Here is a 20,998-nt window from a genome sequence, read left to right as displayed (position 1 = left end):
CAAGGTTCTTCTCGAAAAGCATCACGCCAAACCCACAAATAAAATAAATACTGATCTAAAAGAAAAAACATAACAAATACTGAAGTAGCCAAAATCAATAGGCAAAGCTCCCCAAAAAACAACCAAGCAATGTTCTTCTTCTTTGCGGGTGGGTTGGAGCGGCAAGTGCGGCAGGTGCTAAAATCCGGTGTGGGAAGGTGCATAAACTGCGGATCACGTGCCGACCTCGTGGAGTACGAGAAGGTTCTGAAGCTCTTCTTTGTTCCCGTCTGGCGGTGGCCAGGGAAGGAACCTGTCTTGTACTGCGACAATTGCAGGTTCATGTTTCCCCAGTCCTGCTCCCTTCCACCACGGTTGCAGGAGTCGGCATCGCTGTCTCCGGCGGCGGCTGTTTCCGATGCCTTGCGGTGCCGATTCTGTGACCGGTCGGTTGAGGCCCACTTCAGGTTCTGCCCCTTCTGCGGATCCGAACTGTGAAATGTTAGTTGCTGAATGTGAAAGTGAAAGTGGTTGTACTGTTTGTTATGAGGGGATTCGTGCTTTGTTTTTTTAACTTATAATGATGATCTTTATTTTCTCTTAGATTTACTTGTAATAGTGATAGTTTGGGAACATGTATTTTGATGGGCTCAATTTTATGGAAATGGAAGGCATATGTGTGCTATTCTTCGATATGGATTTAAGGGGACTAGATATATATATGGGACAAGTTTTTGTCAGTATGAGGTAGAAGAACTCGGACTGTGCGAGTTCTTCGTTTTTTAACTTTTTTCCATCAAATCGCATGGTCTGATTTGGGAGGAGAAATGAATTAAATTTTGGACGGTATAAATCGGATCTTCCGTGTTATTTGAGCCGGATTTTTTACTATAAGGAATGGTACTTCAACTCGCATGGTCCGAGTTGCATGTTGAGAATGTGAATTCAGAAAGGCTGAACTCGGACTCTCCGTTTTGGCTAAGCTTGGCAATTTTTTATACGAACCGCACATAAAAACGCATGGTTCGATTTCGTTTTTTAATATTATTTTGAATCAGGTTAACCTAGTCGAAGAGTCTGAGTTGAATAGAGAGGGTTATATAAAAGTGTGCAGTTGTTGGTGGTAGCTTACTCGCGTCTTCTTCCCCTCTTCAACGACTGCTTCCTCTGGTTCTTCTTTTTGGGTTTCTTCCTTACTTATTTTGAACCAGAGAATTTAATAGCTAAGGTTATGCTCCTTTTTTGGTGATCGAGAGAAATGAGTGACATAGTGTTACTAAAAGTGTATTATTTTGGTCAGATTTTGCTACAAACGTCTGAAGGAGTAAAGTTTATTTGTAAAAATCCACTAGATGTTATTCCTTTTATCATCTCATTTGAAGAGCACAAAAGTGTGATCTGTGAAAAGATTGATTCTGAGAGGGTAAGAAAAATATCCTGTATTCTATACAGATATCTCATACTGGTGTTTGGTGGCTTCGTCCAGTTTCAAACAAGATATGTGACGGACGAAGCGAGCATGCAAGAGATGTTTTCAATATATATTGAAAATCGGGCTCAGATCTCGTTCATCGAGTTGTATGTTGAGTTTGAACAATCTGAGGCCGATCGGAATATTCTACGGGAAGATTATAATAGTGACAGTGAAGAAGAGTTCGAAAGCAACTACGAATGTGTTGGTCCAGATGGAGATGAAGATCAAGGTGACGGAAATGCACTCGCAAATGCACTCGCAAATGATATGCCGTTTGGGAGCCATCATTCATGCGAGTTTTGGAGTTGGAAGCCATGTATGTTCCGGAGTTTCCAGAATACATGTAGATTTCAGCAAGAATGATGTTCGGATCCACGCGATCCACAGCATAAGCAACCCAAACAAACTGGAAAAAATAAACGAAACTCATTATTACAACCCACAATACCAATAACAATAACAATGCTTTATAATTATGTCCCAGACCCTAAATCGAAAACTAATACTTCTTTAATTAAAACACACCTGCCCTTCCTGAAGTTCATCAAATGCCTTCCTAAAGTGAGCTAGATTCAGATATCTATATCGTCGGTCACCACGCTCCCAGTTACGCCACCTAATATGATATATTCAATTAGCTCAACTGAATCTTAAATATCAAGATACGGGTACATTGTAACATAATATTACCTGTTTGCTAGCGGAAAACTGCGGGGTTCCTTAGGAAGCGGCGATAGATATGGCAGTCGGATCCAAGCCCAACCGAGTAGAAGTGTTAGTGGACCATCTATTTCCTTACAGTTAAAGCGAGATGCCCTGCATAACGCCCTGTAAAGGTGTGCTAGGCATGCCGCTCCCCAACTATACTGTCCAATACTGACAAAATTACGAAGCAAGGGTAGAAATTTCCAGTGCACACCTGCCCCAGACTTATCCCCAAACAAGATCGTCCCGATCAGCAACATAATGTGGCACCTCATATACCTCTGTATACTGATTTCATCAGTCAACTCTAAATTTTCTTTTAGATCCCGCAAATAGGTCAATTTTATGCAGCTACCTCTACAGTCCGACTTACGCGGTGCAACTCCAAATTGAAGCAAACACTCCGCCTCCAAGGCTTCAAAGCTACTCATTGTCATCCCTGTAACTAGAAGACCGTCCGTCGGAAGACCAAGAATTAGAGCCACATCTTCAAGAGTCACGGCACATTCACCAATGGAAAGGTGAAACGTATGTGTGTCAGGGTGCCACCGCTCGATTAGAGCATTCACCAGTGCCTTTTGACATTGGACTACCCCAATTTGAGATACATGATAAAATCCGGTAAGTCGTAAATGCTCCTCCACTCTATCGTTGTACCGATCCGGAGGAACTAGGTGGTCACATGTCAACATTCTTAATTTCTACAAAAAAACATAACAAATTATTAGTCAACATGTTAACACTTACTAACTTACTACTAAAATAAAATAATTTTTTAACCACAACAACTAAAACAATAAATTCCTACCAAAATTAAATAAATATCATGCTTACAAAATTTGCACAAATAGCTCAACAACAAACAAGTTACTATCATAAATTCATTTACTAAATCCTTATAAAACAGATAATTCGAACTTCTAAAATTAATTATTAATCCTTCAAATTATTCATAACTTACTACTAATAATAATAATAATTAATACATAAATTTCTAATCAAAATTCTCTACAATAACACATTTATCTTGAATAATATCTAATATTAATTAGTAATTTACTATTATTTAAACATATTTTCCTCAATTATAAAAAACAATTATAAAAAATAATAATAATCACTCTATGCCTAAATTCATTTTCTAACAACATTCATAACAACTAACTAACTTGCTAACAATGAAAATTATAATTAAAAAAATTAAAATATTCCTAAAATAAAACTAACGTGCTTTAAAATTATTACTACTACTCATTCAGTACTAACAGTTTCTCACAACAATAGTAACATTTAACTTCATTCATAACAATTATACTTAATAATTTTAAAAGAATTTAAAAAAATTAACCCTATTTTCAATAATAATTATAATAAAAAATATTAAAAAATTCCAAAAAAAATTATGTCCTCCATAAAAAATAAATATTTAACAATAATAATTATAAATATAAAATATTTAAAAATATTCAAAAAAAACTTACATAATCAGGATGATTGAGATAATGTATAACATGAAGTTCAGGTCGATCAACATCTTTAATTTTCTATTTCTTTGGCATGCTTTTATTTCTTCCACCATGCACACTCAGAGGAAAAACGAAGAAGAAGAATGGGGGGAGGGGTTCAAGTTGAAAGTGAAATCTGAGAAAGTGAAGGCATTCGGATAGTGAAAGGGGTTAATGCATGGGTCTATGTTTGGTTTCAGGGCACCGTTTGGGGAGAAGCTTCGCGACGTGTGTCCATCTCCTTTCAAATCGGACCGTGCGTTTGGTGAATGGGAATCCGTTTGGGCAGTAGGAACTCGGACCCTCCGAGTTGTGACTACACTGACACCACAGCTTGGTGAAGCACCTCCCTCCCCCGTAATGCAGTCCAACACCACTCATGCTCCAATATTCAAATTAAAAAGCGTATTTTGATGTAGTAAAAAAAAAAGTTGAATTATTACATCAAATATTATAAAAAAATTATACCGTTTAAGTTTACATCTACTATTGATTAAAAAAAAATTTAAAGAGCCTCCATCAAATTCTTTCAATTTTAAAGATATTTATCGAAGTATATATCATATGGAGAATATAAATAAGAAAAATGATGAGTACATATACATCATAACTAGTAATTTAAATAAGAAAGTTATACTAGAAAAATTATATTTATTCTGATTTGGGTAATATCATACTAAAATTAATGTAATTGAATCACATACTATTATAAAAACAAAAATTTATTCGTTTAAATGAGTTCATTATTTGGCATGACCCATTACTAGTTCAAACTTAACTATTATACTTATGTCTATTATATTATTTTTAAATTTTTAAATTTATTTTATCAAATACAATTATTATTATTTATATTTGGATAACTTTTAAAAAATTATCTTTTAAAAATTAATTTTAATAAATTACGTCTTTTTTCTCGCAGACATTTTCGTTCCGGGATAATGAAAAATACATTCATGTCCCTGACCCCTCCAAAATGTGAATAAATTTGTCCCTTCGTTGAAGTCACTCCGTTGGACTGGACAGAAAACGCTGACGTGGCTCCCGTAGCATTGACCTAGCCGTTACGGGCTCACAGGTGGCCTATAACTTTTGAAAAAAGGATGTATTAGTCTCCACGCGCCAAAACGACGCCGTTTCTCTCCCACCCCAATCTTTCAAATTCTTGAGCCCTAATCCTTCGAATGCAAAGAAAGGGTGAAGTGGGTGAACGAAGAAAGGGAGCATTTCGTCCCATGGCATCTGATGGAGTATCATCAAGCTCGAGAAGAAATGGAGGTGGAGGAAGACAAGACCAGTTCGCTGCGAGCTCGGTTCCTAACAGGAAGGATGACAAAGATGGCGTCTCACCAAAGTGCTTCTGTGGAAAAAATACAATCATATTCATGTCGAAGACGAGCAGCAATCCTAATAGATTGTTTCTGGGATGTCCATTTTTTAAGGTATGTAAAGCAAATCTGTGAAACTCTGTTTGTTTTAGGGTTTATCCTCAAATACCATATTTTTTGAGTTCTGTAGACTAATTTTGTGTAGGTAAGACAACCATATTGCAAGTTTTTTTTTGTGGTTGGATGAGCACATTGCAAGACTTGGGATGACTGATACAAGGTATCTGGGAGAGAAAGAAATTGGTGATGTTGAAGAGCATCACGAAAAGCAAGACATGAAAAACAGGATCACATTTTTAGAGAAGAATATAGTAGCTTTAGAGATGAAAAAAAACCCAATAGGGTAGTGTATATGTGTGATTTTCATTGTCTTGATTGTTGCTGTTTTAAGTTGTAAGAATTGATCAATAGTTGAAAATGATAAATGTGGTGATTTCTTGCCAAAAAAATTCAACATGTCCTTTGTATAAATGATTTATATACCTTGTACCAGTTTTTAGCTTGTATGTTGCAATGTATGAATGAAAGGAAAGATGGAAAAATCACAAGTAATCAAACATTCAAGAACTGACATTAAAGCTGTGAAAGTAAACATTCATGATTAGAATTGATACCCAAAAAAAAAAAAAGAAAACTAGTTTGCCAGTAACGTCTACACATGTAAATTGTTGTTTGTGCTTATTCAAAACTATTTTTACTTTGATTTATCAAACATAAATGCTATAACTTTTAAAAGCTATATTTTAAAAGTTAAGTTTTTATAAGTTACTTTTAAAAACTAAAAATTTTACCAAACTAAACCTAAAAAATTATAAACACAAATACATGATCTTTTTTATTTACCAAACTTAGAATGAAGAACTTATGCTATTAAAAAATATAGGATAAAGTGATAAATTAGTCCCTTACATTTGAGTGTAATCCTATTTTGGTCCTTAAAGTTTAAAATGTCTTATTTGAATCCAAAAAAGTTTTATTTAGTTTCAATATAGTTCCACCATGAGATCAAAATTAAATAATTAACAAAAAATGTCCTACATAATAGTAGTATAAAAATAAGGTCGATAATCTGGAGAATAAATACAAGCTCCAGAAGTACAAAATCAACTGTGGATGCATTAATACATTTATTTATAATTTTTCTTACAATTTAAATGAAATATTTTCTATAGAATTAACTAAAGAGAATGATAAATAAATGTATCGATGCATCCACAATTGATTTTGTGCTTCTGAAATTTGTACTTGTTCTCCTTGTTCTCCAAATTATCAACCTTGTCCTTGTACTGCTATTATCTTTACAGTGGGATTACATTAAAATTAAATAAACTTTTTTGAATTCAAATAGGATACTTTAAATTTTAAAAACCAAAACAGGATTACACCCAAATGTAGAAAATTAATTTAGTACTTTACCCAAAAATATAAGTATCTTTTCAGAAAAATATACCAAACAAAATCTACTTTTTCAAAAAATTTTACCTGAAGATTTTACCAAGTGGAATATCTTTACTTCAAAAAGCACTACCCCTTTTAGTTTTTCCAGAACTTATTAACATTTGTCATTAAACTCAATTTACAATTTCCTCCAATTCTTTTTTCCTATTTCCAGTTTCGTCCTATCATTTTTTCAACTGTGATTAGCTTCTCTTCTCCCCTCTCCCCATTCCTCATCCAACCTCCTCTACCGTCGTTACTTTCACAGCCTTTGCCTACACCCTTTGCCACCACTTCATTTGTCTCTTCTTCTTCATGGATCATGTCTTCCTCTTCATTGCCTCCGTCTCTATCCTCATCACTGCCTTTCTCACCACATTGCCGTTACTGGAGTGTCACATCGCTTGACTCTGGCTTCTCCATTGCCTGCAAATAGATATGCTACATCTCACTCCTTTCTTTGCCTTTGCCTGTCTTTGCCACCACCACCTTCCTCTTCACCTTTCACATATTTACGTGTGCAACGTTGTCCACCATTCGAGATTTGCTTCATCGTCCTATCTCCACCCCCATACAGGTATATATTGAAAAATAAATGGTGATTGCTGTAAAATTTGACATGCAAGTTTTTTTCAGGTGATTCTTCATATTGATGGATCGGTGATGGCAGAAGATGATATTAGTGGTATCATTGAGGTTTTTTTTAGGGTTTATGAACTGGTAGAATTTAACACATTCTATAAAATGGTAGATCTGTGATTCTCATATACTAAAATCTTTGACATTGCTTGGTCAAAAACCTATTATACTATCCTATTTAAATTATACCTCAATAATTAATGACCTTATTTATCTTCATTAGGTACAACAAAAATGAATTACTTTGACATACCCTCCTTTTTGCTGGCTTGGTGTCTAATAATTTCACCACAAAATTGTATCAGCACTCAATTCGAACAGCACCACTCTCTGACTTTATGAACTTGGGCTTCCTCACAACCTGTTCCAAGCACTGAATAACATCTCCAATCTTGAAATCATACCAATCATTGATCACTAATCCACACTCATTACCCTTCTTCACACTGTCCACATCCTGCTTCTCCCGCTTAAGAGATGCACAAAGCCCTTCAAACACAACTTCCCCACTCCTCAGAAGCCTCATGGTTCCCGTCCTTGCCACAAAACCTTCTACAACCCGACACCCGGCAATCTTAACATCAGGTCCCTTTGTTTTGCTGCCCTTCACCTCAAAGATGTTCAGCACCTCTGCCTGACCAGCTACCTGGGTCTCAAAAGTACCCGGCGCCTTCTCTATTATCAAATTTCCTATGTCCTCCAGAAGGTGGTAAATAACACGGTGCAGAATCACCTGCAATTAAACCATACCGTCAATGATGTCAGAACATATTCGAAGTTATAAGTTACAGAATCTTAATCTCAATTGCAGTACCCTTATAAGAAAGGCATAAAGTTAGAGTACCTTGATACTGGCACGAGTTGCTGCCTGACTAAGAGCAATAGGTGGACTCTTGATATTGAATCCAACTATGCACGCATCACAAGCTTGTGCCAAGTCCACATCAGATTGAGAAATAGGGCCAACACCAACATGAACAACATTCACAAGAACCTGGCAATAAAATAGAAATTGTTTAGCAGCAAATATTAATATCTGTAAAGACGCCAGTGACTTGTAAGTCAAGTGACATCTCTCCAAGGCCTTGTGCCAAGGGGTTGTGGGTTGAGCTCTAATAAGAACTTATAAGTTATACTACTCCTACTTGCATGCCTATGAATGGCTTTCATTCATATCACAAAAGATACTATTTACATGAAAGCCCATCAATATTGACAACTGGGCAAAATTATAACAGTTAAAACAAGAATTGAACACCCGATCCCTGGATATAACCGATAATGAGATACTAAAAGGTCAAGCTCTTAGATTAATGGCTTTTGTTTACACATCTCTAACACCACTACAATACTTGAACTGTGTTATTTTGACTTTTATGTTTCATTTCAATTGATATTTAGTGATAATGTCACAACACTGGTTCAATTTTCATGAGGATTGTAGATGATGCAAAATATTTTGTGCTAATTATGTGTGAGGGTGAGCAGCATGTGTTTGCACAAAGATGAGGTTATCACATTAACACAAAGATCGTTTACATACCTGAGAACTATTTAAAGTTCTTAATGCATCAGTAACAGCTTGAACAGTTCCCTGAACATCTGCTTTTACTATTACTGGCATCTCAACCCTCTGTGGAACCTCCTCAGATGATTCCAAAGTAGATGGGGTGTCCTCATTCAATTTCCTCCTAAGTCTATTCTCCTCGGACTTCCTTGTCCTACCAGAACTCAGCATTCTGGCTCGCTCCTCAGAATGAACAACAATAACATCATCACCAGACATTGGCAAGCCTCGAAGCCCTTCAATCTCAACAGGCATTGCAGGAGTTGCTCGTTCAGTTAACCTTCCTGCCATGTCTTTAATAGCTCTTATTCTTCCCCACTCTGAGCCTACAACCACATGCTGACCGCAAGTTAAGGTTCCTGCCTTTACTATGGTAGTTATCAATGGACCACGTCCTTTGTCAAGCCTTGCTTCTACCACATAAGCTTGAGCAGGCCCATCAATTCGTGCCTTCAGATCCATCATTTCAGCCTGAAGAAGTAAAGCTTCCTCTAGGTTATCCAATCCAGATTTTTGAAGTGCTGAAACTTCAATGACCTGAACATCACCACCCATCTCCTCCAGCAGTAAGCCCTCCGAAGCAAGCTGCAGTTTCACTTTCTCAGGATTTGCACCTGGTTTATCACATTTATTAATTGCAACTATAATTGGTACTTTAGCTGCTTTTGCATGGGACATGGCTTCAAGTGTTTGAGGCATCACTCCGTCATCTGCGGCAACAACTAGCACTACTATATCCGTGACTGCTGCGCCTCTTGCCCGCATTGCACTAAATGCAGCATGACCAGGGGTGTCGAGAAACGTGATTGATGCTCCAGATGGCATGACCACCACAAAGGCACCTAGATGCTGAGTTATGCCACCAGCCTCTCTGGCTGCCACTGATGTTTGACGCAAGGCATCAAGAAGAGAAGTTTTACCATGATCAACATGGCCCATCACAGTTACAACCGGAGGACGAGGTACGATTTCAGTACCCTCAGCCGAATGTAACCTCTTCACATTGACCCCAACCTCCTACAGTAGCAATAACAAATAATGAGAAAAGATCAAGAAATAGAAACCTAAAAGGCAGTGATCATATGGCAAAATAAGAGAAAATAATATCGACCAAGATCGAAGGCAAACTGCTTAAAACCAGTAACTATACATATGTGTAGGGCTACATTGACGATTCAAAATAAAGTTAATGACACCTTCAATTCTCAAATAAGCGTCCATTTTTAAAAATATCAAATACATTTCAATGTTAAGAGTAAATTATTTCACATTATCATGATCTTTTCATTCCAACTATCCCCTCATTTAATAACTCTAATGAATTATTAATATTAAGTGAATAATTGATACTTTCTAGATTTTCTAAAAGGACAGGGAATCGTGAAAAGTTTTAGCCTTGAAGATGGACAGTTATTCGAGAATGGAGGGACCACCATCAACATCCAACCTTATTTATACTATTGGCCGAGTCTTATTCATTCCTTTTCTTTCTTTTTAGAAATAGCAAGGACAGAATGGGACCAATTTGGGCCACCAGTTTCGAGTATTCACTAATTTAACATTATCTAAGAAGGGGACATACCATTGCAGCAAGCTCTACAATATCCATGCTGAGAGGCTCAAACTCTGATTCTAACTTTTCACCAACATTTGTGAGGATATCCTGCAAAGAAGATACTGATTTTCCAGTGCGCTTCGCCAGTTCATCAAGGGTCATGCCTTCAAAGATTTCTACTGTTTTATCAGAATTAGATTTTGGTGCTTTCACATTACGAGGGACATATCGAGCTTCAACAGGTGGCTGGTTTCTACCTTCCCTTCTTATGTACTTCTCCTTCTTTGGGGTCTTTAACCCAAATGGCTCATCACCTCTTCTTGCCCAGACTGCAGGACTAGCATGGAAGCACCTAGCATCATAAACCAAACTTGTCACCACCACCATTTTGTAATTTAAGCATTTTTACATATAGGTCAATCACAAAAAATTTACACAGTTCAAATTATCAAATAATGCCGGTTTCTTTCTTTCAAGTCCAATCAAAATATACATCCTTTGAAATTTCCAACTACAGCTAAAAGATGCTGAACACAAATATCCAGGACAATTTATATTAGGATCATTTGCATATTACTAAAGCCGGCCTAAGCCTAGTCTTTCAAAGCCCAAATACTCACATGATCTAGACTCTAGACTAAAAGCTCCATTAAAAAGCTGCATGCTAATCATGTGACTATTTATTATGTAGGAAATAGTTTCTTTTTTTTTTTTTTGACAAAAAAAAAGTAGTTTTAAAAGACTGAAACTAAAACACAAGATTAGTGTATTAAAGAAGCTGTTACCTCATCACCTAAGCAAATCACCTAGACAACTAGAACAAGGCTAACAACTAGACCATATATAATATATTAGAAGAGTGAAGAGCTGAAGACAACTCCAAGTGAGTGTCAAATTGTTACCAAAGTTTTCCAAAAAGAACTCTTCAAATCAGCATCCACATCAGACAATTGGAGACCATAGGTCATGCAAATGCACAACTTTACCTGATGTAAGATCATGATTCTCTCAACAATTTTCGATATGAATACAATCATCATTCTACTAGCTAAACTATGAATCTATAATGTTACAAATGATTTCTTTGAAACAAGAAATTTGAATACTATCTTACCGTATACCACCTTCTTTTGTCCCACTAAACAAACCATCCACTCCTATAGATGAGTGGCTGATGAGGTCTGCATCAAGTAGTTCACAGAATTTTTGTAAGATTATAATTGCAGGAGATATAACATTAAAAGCATAAGCATGTAAATTACCTGGCATGCATCTTGCTGATGCGTAAACAAACTGTGTAGTATATGTAGATCCATAGCTTGATCCTACAACACGCCTAAATGATGATGTATTCAAAGTTCTAAAAGTATTCATATAAATTCTCTGCATTCAGGTATTAAACAGTCCAGTGTCAGTAAATAAATGAATTTTGTGAATTATATGGCATACTATTATTTACAGGACAAACCCAATCACTTGCAAGCTGTGCAACCTCTACTAGTTTTAGTGAAAAGAATATGCTATAAAAAGAAAAGACAACTTACCTTTCTTCCAAGCTCCCTCCATGCCATTCTTGAGCATATAATATAATAGATCTGCAAAAAAAAAAAAGCAAAATGCAAATTATTTACAAAACAATAGGCAGGGAAAACGATGGAAGCACAGCAGCTCACTTATGGTGGATTTATTTATACATCAAGAACGACCACAAAAAAATTCACACATTCCATATAGTGAGATCTCCAATCATCCTGAGTTGCAGGCTCTCATCTCACATAAGAGTCACAAAGATGCCAGAAAAGATCCAATATAAACATAGATACAAATGGGTGTCAAAAAGCACAATTCAACAAACATTTTTTGATTTGCATGTAGCTGAAATTTTCAGTTCCTGTGCTTAAATTGAAAAGTCAATAACTTGAGGAGGGTGCTACGGATAAAGATCATTGGAATTTGTAAAATGAAAATCAATACCATAATTTTTGGAATGTTCATCTCAAACTTGATAAATAAAAGCTAAAACAAACACTTTCAATTACAAGTAAGTCTATACTATAGCATCCTTTTCCAAATTTCAATGGCTAAAGCAATGTGATGCGAATAGAAGAATGTAAGGGAAGCCACTATTCTTATCCGTTGTAACTTGTAAGAGAAAGCTAAACAACAAGAGCAAATATCCAAAAGAAGCTGAAGCAATTTTGAAACTTGAGAGCTCAGAAATCCAAAACAAAGGGCAGGCTTAAAGAGTTGGATACTCAGTTCATAAATAACTGAATAATTTGATATGACGAAAACGTCACTGCATGAATAGACTCACGGAAACCCAAATCCAAATCACCAACATTTCAACAGCATAACAAATATTGAAGCATAGAGTCTACGACTATAATCAATTAGCGTTAAATAAAACAGGAATTGGAAGGTTAAATAGAGAGAAGGAAAAACCTTTGTGTGAGAGAAAAGACGATTGTGTTTTATATTGTTGTTATCGTTGACGATGGTGATGATGGAGGTGGTGGGTGTTTGGAGAAGCGAGTAATGGCTCATAGGCTAAGGGAAGAGGACGGCGACGGAAGACGCCACTACCACCGCCATACCCACAACACAAGCACGAGCAGGCTCTACTCTCTTCATTCCTAACATAATTGGCCTTTTAATTTGGGCTGAGAGGCCCACATACCAAACGAATGGCCCATTCATTGTGGGCCACCACTGCTACTGTTGGTCCTGTAGGCCTCTTCTATCCTGCTACCTTCTGTTGAGAGAGATGACGAAGATTTGAGAGACCAAAAGAAACATATATAGCATCTCTAATGAAACAATTTGTTTTGGTCTTCTGCTCACTAGTTTATTTAAATACGAGTCAGAAATTCGAATTAGCACTAAAACCTACCAAAACATAATAAAATCTAACAAAACATATTAAAAACACTAAAAAAATAACATCAAAAAGCGTATAAAATACCCGCTTATCAGAACACCAAACTTAAACTGCTACTTATCCTCAAACAACCAAAAATAAGTAAGACTAAAAAGAATAGAAAGATACAATAAGTCTCAAAGTTGTCAATGAAACTCAGTTCCAAATATTAAGTGGGTCTAATAGCTCTTTACTTCTGAACAGTTTTGGCATCTCACTTTCCTTTGAAGTTCAGAAATATTGACATCTCTTGGAACTAGAATCCGGATCATATTATTGATTCTCTTATTTTAGCTCTTCTTGATTCTGGAACACAGCTTTTTCGTTTTATGCTTTGCACCTTCTTGAGCCTAACTGTGACTCTAAGCATTTTGTTTTCCCGTATTACCACCGGATACATAGACGCCACACGTACTAGACTGGGGGAACCCTTTGGATTCAAATTTAGCTTTGCTTAAATTCCCAATCAGTGTTGTCCAGAGTTCTTAATCGTACTCTTTTCCTTTGAATTACGACTTTAACTCCTTAGTTTCAATCTTTTTACTTGACACCTTCACACCAGAAGCATATAGTTAGGGATAGCAACTTATTTGAGCTTTTTAGGCCAATTTTTGACCCTCCTAACTATTGATACTCAAAGCCTTGGATCCTTGCTCTTTTGAATTTTCTTTTGAGCTTTCTTTTTTTTTTTGCTGTTTTTTCTTTCTTCAAAAATCAATATTTTCTTATTTTTCAGAGAATCAATAATACTTCTCTAAATTTACTGTTCTTCAAGAGCCAACGTACTCAACTCCAATATCAATTATGCACTGTTAACTCATACATTCAGAAGATAAATGCAAGGCCACCACATCTTAAATAATTGGAATAACTCATGATATACTTAAAACATATGTATCTCACTCTTTCTTTTTCAAATAAATTTTTCTTTTAAGCTTAGTGATGGATACATAGGATATCTTATAACCAAAATAAAGAAAAGTAAATAAAACTAGAAAAGAACAAAATACTACTTGTGATCATGCAAAAGTTAGAATAAAAAACAGGAAATAAGATAAAGGAAGGGATAATGAAACTTAACCACCTCAGTTATAGTGGCTGCTGATGAAGATGATCCATCTTCCTTTAGCATAAACCCAGAGCTTGCTCTGTAACACCAAACTTAAAAAGTTTGCTTGTCTCCAAGAAAAGAAAACGTAGTTGATGAGTCCATATTTGATGATATATTTCGACTTAATTTGGATGGATTTCATCACATAAACTCACACTTATTCACTAAAATAGCATACTTTTGTGTTTGATTCCTAAATTGAACCTAAATGTGAAAACATGCATTTTTGTGCTTAAATTGAGTAATTTAATTCCACTTTTATGCCATTCGATGCCGTGATATGTTTTGTGAGTGATTTCAGTTCCTAGAGGCAAGAATGGATGTGCAAAAGTGGAAGGAAGCATGTATAAAGGGAGAAAATATGAAGAAAACAAGGAGGAAGCACGCAGCCAAGCGTGCGTGCGCACAAGGATGCGTGCGTACGCACGAAAAGGAAATCAGCATGCGTGCGTACGTAAAACCATATGTGCGCACAACCATATGTGCGTACGCACAAGTGGAAATCCGGCGAAGTGTGCGGATGCACATATCTGTGCGTCCGCACAGGTACCAGCGCATGCATCCATTAAAAAGTCACGTGCTGCACGGTTTTGGGGGTCTCTAGGCCCATTTCTGAAGTGCTGAAGGCTGGTTTGAGAGGCTATATTAAGGGCATATCAACACATAACAAGAGAGCCATCTTAGAATAGGAAAAACACATAGTAGGAGTAGGAGTAGTGTAGATTAGGAAATTCTCTCTTAAGGTTTAATTAGGGTTTGTAGAATTTTATACTTCAAGTTTTGATTTGGGATTATAGCAATTTTATTGTAAGTATTTCTTTAATTCTCTCTTTTATTATACCACTTGTTCTACACTTGCTTTTATTTTCATCTTCTTTCTCCATATTTACATAGTCTTGCAATTTTGGATTCCTAGTTATTTAATTTGATGTTTGATGGCTTTTATATGTTTGTTTGAGTTGCCTTCATTGATTTTGAGCATTTGTGGTTCATAGCTTTCCTTAATTTACCAATTTTGCCATGTTTTATGTTTATGCCCTCTATGTGTTTGATGAAATGTCAATTTTGATTATGGGGTAATTTCCACCCCTGGGCTTGGGGGAAATGAGTTTATGGATTACTAGAGCCATAATGTCCAACATTTAGTAATAATTCTTGGGTTGTTAATTGTTCTTGTTCCCACTAACGCTAATTTGTTGCTAAGGTAATTAGCAAGCAAGCTAGGATTTGTGGGTTAGGAATACTTATGCTCATTTAACTTACTCTCCGATGTGAGGGTTGACTTAGTGAGATTAATCCATCACAATTATCATAGTTGTGGTTATGGCAAGGAAGGGATTCCATTACTCATCCCAAGTCAAGGTTTCATTTATGTTTTAAACCACTTTTCCATCACTTTATAGTTTTACTTGTCCATATTACATACATAGTTCTTTTGTTCTTTTATTACTTTGTTAATTGCAATTTTGGATTGTTCTTTAATTCTTTTATTTTGTTTGCTCTCAACCATTGAAAACTCCTTTGATCTTCACAACTAAAATTGTGCACTTATTGGCATTAGTTCCTAGGGAAGACGACTCGGGAATTTAAAACTCCCGATTATTTTGTGTTGATTGTGACATCTTTAGGATTATAATTTGATTGATGCTCAATGGTTGAGTTTGGACTATACTTGCAACGTCAATCCTATTTTTAGTGCAAAAATCTAAACCCATTCTTTTGGGCGTTTGTCAGTAGTCCTTGCTGTTCCCTTATGGGGTAGGTGGGATAGGTGGAGTTTGTGTGAGGCCCACTAGCTGAGAAAGCTTCAAAACTTGAGTGTGCCTTGGCCACTCCATAGGGGGCGTTGAACGCCCAGAATGCTCCTATTCTGGAGTTCAATGCTAGGAATGCTCCTCCCATCTTTCTCCTTGTCTGACGTTCAACGCCAGCAAAGGGCTCTCCCCAAGGTGTTTTGTTTTCCATCTCGAGTGTCTCTATCTCTGTTCTAAATGCTGCACATGATTACAAATGTCAAAAATCAAGGGAAACTATGGAAATCAACTAAAATGAAAGCAAATGGAGATAAACAAAAGAAATAAAAATAATAGTACTCTAATCATGGTTAGGTTGCCTCCCAATAAGCGCTTCTTTACTGTCATTAGCTTAACCTCACTGCTGTCATGTTAGCAGTAGTTTAGAGCTTTCCTGCTCAAGATTATCCCCTAGGTAATGCTTGACTCTCTATCCATTCATTGTAAATCTTTTATCAAAATGTTTGTTTTGGAGCTCTATACGACCATAAGGTGATATATTAGTGACCACAAAAGGTCCTGTCCATCGTGATTTTAGCTTTCCAGGGAAGAGCTTAAGTTTGGAATTGAAGAGTAAAACCTTCTGGCCAGGCTCGAAGACTCTGGACGAGATCTTTTTATCATGCCATTTCTTGGTCCTTTCCTTGTAAATTTTAGCATTGTCATATGCAGCTTGTCTGAATTCTTCCAACTCATTTAGCTGAAGTAACCTCTTTTTTCCTGCAACCTTGGCATCAAAGTTGAGGAATTCGGTTGTCCAGTAGGCTCTGTGTTCTAGTTCCACTGGTAAATGACATGCTTTTTCATAGACCAACTGGTAGGGCGACATTCCAATAGGAGTCTTGAAAGCTGTTCTATACGCCCAAAGGGCATCGTCAAGCTTTCTTGCCTAGTCTTTCCTCGAGGCACCCACTGTTCTTTCCAGGATTCTTTTGAATTCCCTGTTGGAGACTTCAGCCTGCCCATTGGTCTGCGGATAGTAGGGAGTAGCCACTCTATGGCGAACGCCATAACGGTGCAGGATGGAGTTGAGTTGTCTATTACAGAAGTGACTGCCTCCGTCACTAATCAGTGTCCTAAGGACGCCGAATCTGCTGAAAATGTATTTCTGGAGGAATTTCATCACCACTCGAGTGTCATTAGTGGGTGATGCGATTGCCTCCACCTATTTAGACGCATAATCTACTACCATAAAGATGTATGTGCTCGAGTATGAGGGTGGAAAAGGGCCCATGAAGTCTATGCCCCATACATCAAACACCTCAATTTCCAAGATTTCCTATTGAGGCATCTCGCGATTATGGGGGATATTTCTAGCCCATTGACAACCGTCACAGTTGCGGACAAACTCCCGGGAGTCCTTGAAGAGCGTTGGCCAGTAGAAACCGCTCTGAAGGACCTTGGTGGCTGTTCGCTCACCTCCAAAATGACCTCCATAATCTGAGCCATGGCAATGCCATAGGATTTGCTGTGTTTCGTCCTCAGATACGCAACGGCAGATTATACCATCCGAGCACCTTTTGAAAAGGTATGGTTTATCCCACAAGTAGTACTTAGCATCATGGATGAGTTTTCGAACTTGGTGTCTACTGTATTCCTTGGGGATGAACCTTATTGCCTTGTAATTTGCAATGTTGGCAAACCAAGGTGTTTTGCGTACTGCAAAGAGTTGTTCATCAGGGAAGGTCTCGGATATCTCAGTAGTGAGAGGGGATGTCCCTGCTGCAGGTTCAATCCAGGACAAGTGGTCAGCCACCTGGTTTTTTGACCCTTTTCCTGTCCCTTATCTCTATGTCAAATTCTTGCAGGAGCAATACCCAACTTATCAATCTTGGTTTAGAGTCTTGCTTGGAAAGAAGGTGCTTGAGAGCAGCATGGTCAGTATAGATAATGACCTTAGAGCCTATTAAATAGGATCTGAACTTGTTAATGGCATAGACCACTGCAAGTAACTCATTCTCTGTGGTGGTGTAGTTCTTGTGCATCATTTAAAACATGACTGGTATAATAAATGACATGCAAGAGCTTATCATATCTTTGTCTGAGGATTGCACCAATTGCATGATCACTGACATCACACATCAGTTCGAATGGTAGGTCCCAGTTGGGTGCAGAAATGACGGGTGCAGAAATAAGCTTTACTTTCAGGGTTTTGAAGGCATGCAGGCAATCCTTGCTAAAAACAAAAGGAGTGTCAGTGGCTAAGAGATTGCACAAGGATTTTGCAATTTTGGAGAAGTCTTTTATAAACCTCATGTAGAACCCTGCATGTCCTAAAAAGCTTCTGATTGCTTTGACATTAGTATGTGGTGGTAATCATTCAATTACTTTCACCTTGGCTTGATCGACCTCTATTTTCTTGTTTGAAATCCGGTGTCCAAGAATAATGCCTTCAGTCACCATGAAGTGACATTTTTCATAGTTTAAAACAAGATTAGTTTCTTGGCATCGTTTCAGAACTCGGGCTAGATGGTTAAGGCAGGAATCAAAGGAATCCCCAAAAACAGAGAAATTATCCATGAATGCTTCAAGGAATTTCTCAACCATGTCGGAGAAAATGGAGAGCATACACCGCTGAAAGGTTACAGGTGCATTACAGAGGTCGAATGACATTCTTCTGTAAGCGAACACTCCAAATAGGCATGTGAATACTGTCTTTTTTTTATCTTGAGGATCTACTGCAATTTGATTGTAGCCTGAATACCCATCCAAAAAGCAGTAGAATGCATGTCCAGCCAGTCTTTCCAGCATCTGGTCTATGAATGGTAAAAGAAAATGATCATTTCTTGTGGCGTTATTGAGTCTTCTATAATCAATGCACATACGCCAACCTGTCATTGTCCTTGTAGGGATCAGCTCATTCCTTTTATTGTGGACCACCATCATCCCTTCTTTCTTGGGTACAACTTGGACAGGGCTTACCTAGGGTCTATCTGTAATGAGATAGATAATCCCAGCCTCCCACTATTTTATGACTTCTTTTTTTGGACTACTTCCTTCATAGCTGGATTCAGTCGTCTTTGTGGTTGCACCACTGGTTTAGCATCTTTTTCAAGCCTAATCTTGTGCATGCACCGAGTTGGACTAATTCCCTTTAAGTTACTTAAGGTCCACCCAATAGTTGTTCTATGGGTCTTTAGCACTTGAATCAGTGCTTGTTCTTCTTGCGGCTTTAGAGCCGAACTTATGATCACTGGGTAAGTGTCACTATCTCTTAGAAACACGTATTTCGAAGATGATGGTAATGGCTTGAGCTCGAGTTTGGGAGGTTCATCTTCCACTTTAGGGGGATTTTAATGCCTCCTCTTGTTTTTTTGGTGCCTTTATGTCAGGCTTGTCATCCCCATAGATATCATCCAGCTCCTCCTCAAGTCTCTCAACTGCATGTACCTCTTCTACCAGGGAGTCGATGATATCAATCCTCATACACTCCTCTGGGGTGTCAGGGTACTGCATGGCCTTGATGGCATTCAGTACAAATTCGTCCTCATTGATTCTTAGTGTCACTTTCCCTTTTTGCACATCAATGAGGGTCCTTCCTGTAGTCAGGAAGGGTCTCCCTAGAATAATGGATACATTCTTGTGTTCTTCCATATTCAACACTAGGGGTGGCAAAACGGGTCGAACCCGCCAGATAAAACCGCCAAAACTGCCAAAAAAGGCGGGTCGGGATGAGATTTTGAACCCGCCAAAATCGCGGGCCAAGGCGGGGCGGGGCGGGCTGTCATTCTTTTTTTAAAGGGGTAATTCAGTAAATTTACATAAGGTATAAATTGAAAATTAGGGTTACTCAACACACACATCACATGCTGCTACTGCCTCCTGCTTAATCCCTAATGCCGGTAATGCCACAGCCCACAGCCAGTCACTCAGCTCAGCCACACCCCAGACGGCCAGACCCCACTGCCCACAGCACCCTTCGACCTTAATCCCTTCCGGCGTTCACTGACCCAGTGACCCTGACTCCCTGAGCTTCAGCAGCTCGACTCCCTCATCACTCGCTCCTCCCTGCGGTGGCCTTTCCTCAATCTGTGCAAGATCTCCTCTTCGGCGCCTCTGCCTTTCGCCTTTCTTTCTCTCATCCTCTCGTCGTCGGTAGCTCGGTCTCGTCGGTGCCTCTGCTAGGCGGTTCTATGACTGGCGGACTCCTGGCGTCGCTCCTCTCTCCTTCTCATCCTGCTCGACGGCTCTGTGATTACTATTAGTAAGTGATTTATAGTTGCTGAATAAATGAATATGTATGTGACAAATCTGATGATAAAGATGTTTACTGTAATGTTGTTATTTGTTTTTCTCATAACTATTTTAGCAAAAATGAGCTCTTCAAAACTTTCCATCGATTCCTCACATCGTCATTCTCAAGACCAGATACTGTTATTATTGTTATTATTTTTTTCCATGTCAATTTTTGTTCAACGTGATTTGAGTTTTCTGCAACTGGGTATTATGCTCTCCATGTGTTCGATGAATTTTCTAAGTGACAGTTAGGGATGGTTAGCCCTCGGAATTAAGAAAGATAGGCTTTTATGAATAATATATTATGATTAATTGATTATCATTGCATACCAACAATTGTGTCCCAAAAATTTGCTAACAAATTTGCTCATACATCACCAACGTGCTTTGTTTTGATTAGTCTTAATGTCCATAGTCATCGCTGTAAGTGAACAAGTGATGAACTGACGATGTAGTTAGTCTTAAATTACTTATTGATTATGTTTGATTATTGTTTGAATATTTTTTACTGATTTAAATATTTTTATGTATTCATATTATTTAGGTTGAGATGTTGATTCTGCAATGGATAATTCTATCTCTATGGAAGTTGATGGTGGGAATGTAACACAAAATCCTAAAAATATGGAAAGATCTGAAACGGCAGAATATTATTTTGTGTGTTTTGTTTTAATTATAGTAGGATTATT

At 37.5% G+C, this 20,998-nt stretch overlaps 4 protein-coding genes across 6 annotated transcripts; 1 reads left to right on the top strand and 3 right to left on the bottom strand.

Annotated features, from left to right (window-relative positions):
- On the top strand, positions 7-674 carry LOC107621642. Its single transcript, XM_016323673.2, has one exon. It carries the CDS (start codon positions 130-132, stop codon positions 475-477), a length of 348 nt encoding a protein of 115 aa, XP_016179159.1. The 5' UTR covers positions 7-129; the 3' UTR covers positions 478-674.
- Positions 555-2,852, bottom strand: LOC110267787 (serine/threonine-protein phosphatase 7 long form homolog). Its single transcript, XM_021113595.1, has 2 exons — positions 2,144-2,852; positions 555-2,069 (listed from the first exon to the last, which is right to left on the bottom strand). Exons 1-2 carry the CDS (start codon positions 2,848-2,850, stop codon positions 1,964-1,966), a joined length of 813 nt encoding a protein of 270 aa, XP_020969254.1. The 5' UTR covers positions 2,851-2,852; the 3' UTR covers positions 555-1,963.
- On the bottom strand, positions 7,175-12,951 carry LOC107623186 (translation initiation factor IF-2). 3 transcript variants are annotated; one of them, XM_016325356.2, is made up of 8 exons: positions 12,695-12,951; positions 11,794-11,844; positions 11,512-11,632; positions 11,364-11,430; positions 10,277-10,601; positions 8,671-9,711; positions 7,972-8,121; positions 7,175-7,860 (listed from the first exon to the last, which is right to left on the bottom strand). In XM_016325356.2, the coding sequence occupies exons 1-8, from the start codon at positions 12,794-12,796 to the stop codon at positions 7,429-7,431; spliced, it is 2,289 nt and encodes a 762-aa protein (XP_016180842.1). In that variant the 5' UTR covers positions 12,797-12,951; the 3' UTR covers positions 7,175-7,428. The 3 variants fall into 3 exon arrangements, with proteins under 3 accessions (XP_016180842.1, XP_016180843.1, XP_020970438.1); XM_016325357.2 differs by having other exon boundaries at positions 11,512-11,574; positions 12,695-12,835; XM_021114779.1 differs by lacking the exon at positions 12,695-12,951 and adding an exon at positions 12,567-12,608.
- Positions 16,504-16,902, bottom strand: LOC107620232. Its single transcript, XM_016322426.1, has one exon. The coding sequence runs from the start codon at positions 16,900-16,902 to the stop codon at positions 16,504-16,506; it is 399 nt and encodes a 132-aa protein (XP_016177912.1).

Source organism: Arachis ipaensis, chromosome B10 (assembly GCF_000816755.2).
Source record: "Arachis ipaensis cultivar K30076 chromosome B10, Araip1.1, whole genome shotgun sequence".
Classification (NCBI taxonomy): domain Eukaryota; kingdom Viridiplantae; phylum Streptophyta; class Magnoliopsida; order Fabales; family Fabaceae; genus Arachis; species Arachis ipaensis.
This window is presented reverse-complemented; position numbering and strand designations above follow the sequence as displayed.